Below are 6,000 nucleotides of genomic sequence, written 5' to 3'. Positions count from 1 at the left end.
AATTCTAAAAACAAACAAACAAATAAACCAAACCCTAGAACAGAAGTGATCAAGAGATGGGCAGAGGAGTTTATAAAAATTATTTGTATGTACAGTTTGTTTGGGAAGATAAAAAGTTTTGGAAATACAAGTAATTCTAATTTAACAGTATAAAGTACATAACAGTGTATCTGTACATACAACCACTAAACTCCAACCCACTCCCAAGAGGAAAAAAGGTTAAAATGAGTAATGTCTGCACTTATCGTCCCATTACTCAAGAGACTGGAGCAGGAGACTAATTTGAGCCCTGGAGTTCAAGGACAGCTGAGCAACAACAGCTAACCAATCCTGCCCAACTAGTGTCATCTGTAGACCTGGTTATATCCGTGATTATTAGAGTGACCTGCAAAATCCTGTGAAACCGAGGTTGGTTAATCGCAGCCAACAGTATTTCTTCTCCCAAATCTAGACTCCACCCCCCACGCAACAAGCATGCACACACACACTGCATACACAATGTACTCAATGTTGTACCATTACCTATGTATTTGACAAAGGAGTACACATGTACTAACTTCACTAAATGATGCAAAGTTTATGTGCTTCCACACTGACAGATAAAAACACATACATTCTCTAAGCACAAACTGCATCACAAATAACTTTCTGTTTAAAGATAAAATTTCAATAACCACATTGAGAATTTATTTAATACAACCACTAATCTAATATGTTAACAACAAAATCTAAGCAATTACATCACAAAACAAGGGTTATATCCAGCAAACATGCATAATAATCTATACAACTTAACCCCAGAAGAGGAATTGGATATAAAAGTTCTTATAATTTTGGTGGTTTTCAAATCTTATGGCACAGATTACCAAAAAAACTGTAAAAACAGATTTCAAATTTTTTCAGTAAAATGGTAAAAAATTGAGTAAGCCTTTAAGTTTTCATACTTGGCTCAAGTTAAAACATCAAGCTGGCCCCAATCTGTCAAAACAGACAGATAAATATTTATAATGACTGGACAGACTTAGTTACAATGGTACTTGGAGGTCTACTTCCTCCTATCAAAACCCTTTTGTAAGGGTTAAATTTTTCAATGCAAACATGTCTTCTGTAAATACTGTGAGAATATAAACTTGGAGACATATAGAGAATCAGGACAGAAGTGAAAAATAAAACTTAAGTCAATATTATTTCTGACTGGTCAGCATAAAGCCTTGTGGCTCCCAAACTATCAACACTGTCTCAATACAAAACTAAGAATATGAGAATGACTACCAACTGGCTGATGTTCTACAGAACTGTCTCAGTATGGAAGCAATGATCACACTCGGTTAGCCTGCTTCTATAGAGTGTAATCAGCAGTAGAGCCCTAAGTTTATAAACACAGGGCAGCTCAAAATTAAAAAAAAAAAAAAAAAAAAAAAAAACCAAACTCTTCAAACAGAAGCAACCTTTCTGTATCATTTTTAGCTCTATGTGTCATGTTATTCTTGAAGTAATAAGAATTAGAGGACGCTTTGAACATATCTTGTACTTTTCATCAAGGCAAAAATGCAAAATATCTCCATATCTCTGGTATTTTAATAGGGAAAAGCATCAAACATTTATAATAAAGAAACTGAACAGTAAAAGTAATATAGAGAAAAGAACTCTTAAATGTACAACTGAGGAATACATTTTATGATGAATTTAAATTTTTCTTTCTTCGGTGAAATCTGTAAAAGAACCATGTTCTCAAAGAACTCTATTGATTCTCTTCCCATGACCAGAAATTCTAAACTTATAGAAAAACACATAAATGGGGGGGGGGGACAAAAAAACAAAAACATTGCATGACAATGGACACCAAGTTCATAAAGAACTTCTTTTAAAATGAGATACTATGTAAGAAAATACCATGAAAATAATAATCCTATGAGAATTGTTTAAGCACGGTAAATTTGAGCCTCGGTCTTCGTGAAGATACTAGTTTATATAGAAAACTATAAATATACAAGACTCCAAGGGAAAAAGTCAGAATACATATTGTCTAACATTCTTTAGGCTACAAAACTTTTGAAAGGGAAAAGGGTGGCTGACGGCCAGCTGAATCTTAAGCCAGGTGTGGTAATCACGCCTATAATCCCAGTATTTGGGCAGGAGTGGGCCAAATTCAAGGCCACCCTGGACTACTCATCAAGTTCCAGGCTAGCCAGGGCTAATGAGACCTTGTCTCAAAAGATCAAAAACTGGAAGGGGGTAGAAAAGGAAAAAAAAAATACAGACCTACAAAAAACTCCTAGGTCAAAGTGTCCTCCTGAAAGGAACCAAACGTTCTGTGGAATATAACTTATTTATACTATTAAGGGGCAGGGAGACTGAATTACTAGAGTCTTCTTAAATAAGGGAAAATGAACCTCATAGTGTAAACAAGTCTGGCTCAGAAGGAAAACTGAACATATCCCAGATCTGTCCGTGAAAGTAATGATGGTGCGTCTTTATATTAAAGAAATAGGCTATAAAAAGTTCAGTCTCAGAATTGATTTTTCAAAGCTTCTTTGTGCTCCTTGGTGGTGCATAATAAAGTTCCATGGGTTTGTTCACCTTCCAGTATTTCTCACTGACCAATTCCAAAGAAAAGGAGCCATTTAATACCTGAAACGAAGAGAAAGGCACAGTTATGAAAATGCATGGTGCTCAGGAATAGTGAGACTAAACTGACAAAGACCAAGAATCTTGCCTGCATCAAAGACCAAGGCATCACAAAGCCCTTGGTCGGCTTCGGAGGTCTTACTCTTATAGGCCCCGCACCACTACTTGTCACTGACAAGGAGCTCACAATGTCAACAGTCATGATGCAAATACTCACAGTGAACTGGCCACTGGCTGTCGCTATATAAATGGTGTACTGCTTCTCACTGGCCAAATCCAGGTTCATCTGGCTTGATTCTCCTTTGCTTCCACGTTCTTCCAAAGCTGACCTCACAGCCAGATACTTGGATAAGTGATCAACAGTAGCATTGCCTGAAGTCTTTATGTATCTAAAAGAACAAAGCATTGAACATTTCATTTTTAGAGTATATCAAAAAATTCCTAAATTATAGAGCTATAAAGTTATGTAAAACATATGTCCGAACCGTTGAAAATTATTAGAAATTTACTTCTCTATAAGAAGCAATGACAGACCATAAAGCCTCAACACCCTACCTTCATTAATAGATGACACAAAACTATATACATATATATGTATGTATATATACATACATGCACACATATATATATATACACACACAGTGTACAAATTTTAAAAACCAGTAATAGCAACAACAACAAAAAAAAAAAACAAGCACATCTTTCCACCTCAATTACTAGAATCTATTGACCACAGCAAGAGACACACACTAAGAATAAGAGCAAATTGTCTTCAGAATTGGCATTTCTGGTTTTGAAGACTGAAGCAGAACACGGAAGTGTTGATCTTGGGACCATTCATTCGTTCATTTCTTAAGACCAAGTTTCTCTGTGTAGCTCTGGCTGTCCTGGAACTCATTCTGTAGACCAGGCTGGTCTGTCTCATGACAGTTGAAATTAAAGGCGTGTGCCACCACCCCCTAGCTGATCTTGGGATTTTATTTTATTTTTTTTTTATTTTTTTTTTTTGGTTTTTCGAGACAGGGTTTCTCCGTAGCTTTGGCACCTGTCCTGGAACTAGCTCTGTAGACCAGGCTGGCCTCAACTTCCAGAGATCCGCCTGCCTCTGCCTCCCAAGTGCTGGGATTAAAGGCGTGCGCCACCACCGCCTGGCTGATCTTGGGATTTTAAAAGATGATACACTATTCAATTACTCATACAACAATATTTGGTGCTTATTTGCACTCTCTGGCAGGCACCGTGTGATCAGTGTGGAAATTCAACCTTGCCACTGTGAAATACAGAGCCTATTCTGGATTGCCTTTTTCTTCATCACCTAGGAGGACTGATCATAGTCATTGTGAAGGGCTTCTTGTCTTGGGAAGAAAACAAAGAAAAAAGGAAAAGGAAAAGGAAAGGAAGGGAAGAAGGGGAGGGGAGAGGAGGAAGAGAAAGGAAACAAGCAATCTAGGCAGCAGTACATTCAAACTGAACCCTAAAACTAGGATGCCAAATGCTGATTTTATTTCAAATGCAAACTTTCCAATTAAATTCCACATTAAACATTCGGAAACCAAGTAATCTAAAACTAATTCACACATTACCTTGTCTGTGCACTGTCATCCTTTTCCATCAGTGTTGGGTGGGGCCTGAATACTAGTTCGATTTCACTAGCACCATCCATTACTGGATCAATGGCCACTGTTGCATTGTTATTATCAAGTTCAAGCCCAGAGTCATCAGATGTTTTGGTCCGTTTGTTACTAGGTCCTGCTTCCTGATTGCTATGTGTGGATGCATTACTACAGTGTGAACTGTCACCATTATCTTCTGCTCCACTGCCGTTTTCAATCTGTTGCTTCTTGCCTCGCTGTAATCTAATTAAGAAGGAGGAAAAGAAAGAAGATTTACATTAGGGTCTTTAAAGCATCAAATTTGAAGCCAAGTTTTATACTGAACATTAGAATTTTGTTTATTTGCTTTTTAATCTTTATTTTCATTTTATATGTATAAATGTTTGGCCTACGTGTGTCTGCACACCTTGTGTGTGTGTTGCCTGCAGAGGCAGAAGAGGGTGTTGGCTCCCCTGGGACTTAAGCTACATGGTTGTGAGCTGCCATGTACTAGGAACTAAACCCAGTCCTTTGGAAGAACCATCTCTCCAGGCCTGAACTTCTGAATTCTAAAACTTAAAAAAGTACAAGGGATAAAATTTGACTAGTGAATTTGGTGAAAAATCTTGTCATTGTTTTCCACATGTCCCTCAATGATCTAGAAAGCTCACCATAAACACATATAAAAGATTTAAATGCACTAGGCACATTTGTGCACACCTTTAATCCCAGCACTCTGGAGGCAGAGGCCACAGACTATAAAATATTTCTTTTTAACCAAGGATAAATGTGTTTCTCATGGGACTAAAGTGAGTAACTAGTCTTTCCAACTCAGCATTGTGTTGAATCTTCTTTCTGAAATACAGTTGTAACGCACAGAATAGAACTCATCTTTTAACTTTTTCAGCAGAAGGGGTTTTGATCAATGTACTTCCAAATCACCCAGAACCTAAAAACAGTTATGTGGAGGCTGCAATGACTTGATCTGGGATGAACCTGAAGTCACTCTGCAATACAGCCAAGTGACAGCCATTAAACAAACAAGCCTTTTACTGGCATCTTATTTGGAAAATGATGATCATTCCTGAAAACTGATTAGTAAACTAGGAGATAAATAAAACCAGAAACAAGAATAAGCACAGTACGATAGAAAGTCTTCACACTGAATATGCTAATTCTGAAACGCCTTTTAGATCTAAGAGGAGACCAAGCATGGTTGAATATACTGTTAGTCCTGATACTCAGAGGGCAGAAGCAGGCTAATCTCTGAGTTTAAGACCAGCCTAGTCTATAGCAAGTTCCAAGTAAGCCAAGAACAACCTCTTGGCTACTCAAGAGGAAATGAATTCAGTCTAAAATTCAATAGTCTAGTGTGAATATGTATGGATGGTCATTAAAGCCTGAAATTAGATAGTCATCTGTAGACCAAGCTACTGTACTGAACAATAAATGATGGTAGCAACTCCACTTGTAAGAATTAGAGAAATGAAACTTTATTAACTTTGAAGGAATAGTTAATGACAACAACAAAAAAGGCGAAATAAGCAGACTCTCCTGAAATCCTAAGAAAACTATTAAAAGAGGAAAGAGAAATAGACTATTAACTGCTGCTAGGTACAATGAAGTCTTCAACTCTATCAACCATCATACTGCATAATAAACACAAACATCACTACTAATTTTCACAAGGACATTACAACAGGGTAAGAATGAACAGCTCACTAAAGGAGACTCAAACCAGAGACAATCCTCTCGATATATTTACTCCATGCAGAAGAGA

General features: G+C 37.2%; 1 protein-coding gene across 1 annotated transcript in view; it reads right to left on the bottom strand.

Moving 5' to 3' along the window:
• Window positions 1-557: 557 nt before the first annotated feature.
• Window positions 558-6,000, bottom strand: part of Rnf2 (ring finger protein 2) — a 29,114-nt gene continuing 23,671 nt past the window's right edge. The window contains exons 5-7 of the mRNA XM_050162925.1: window positions 4,212-4,484; window positions 2,846-3,017; window positions 558-2,631 (exon numbers count right to left, since the gene is read on the bottom strand). Of these exons, the coding sequence (XP_050018882.1) occupies window positions 2,524-2,631; window positions 2,846-3,017; window positions 4,212-4,484 (553 nt within the window). The 3' untranslated portion in view covers window positions 558-2,523. The remainder of the gene's footprint in view (window positions 2,632-2,845; window positions 3,018-4,211; window positions 4,485-6,000) is intronic.

Source organism: Alexandromys fortis, unplaced genomic scaffold (assembly GCF_014885135.2).
Source record: "Alexandromys fortis isolate MF-2015 unplaced genomic scaffold, M_Fortis_MF-2015_v1.1 scaffold_126, whole genome shotgun sequence".
Classification (NCBI taxonomy): Eukaryota; Metazoa; Chordata; class Mammalia; order Rodentia; family Cricetidae; genus Alexandromys; species Alexandromys fortis.
This window is presented reverse-complemented; position numbering and strand designations above follow the sequence as displayed.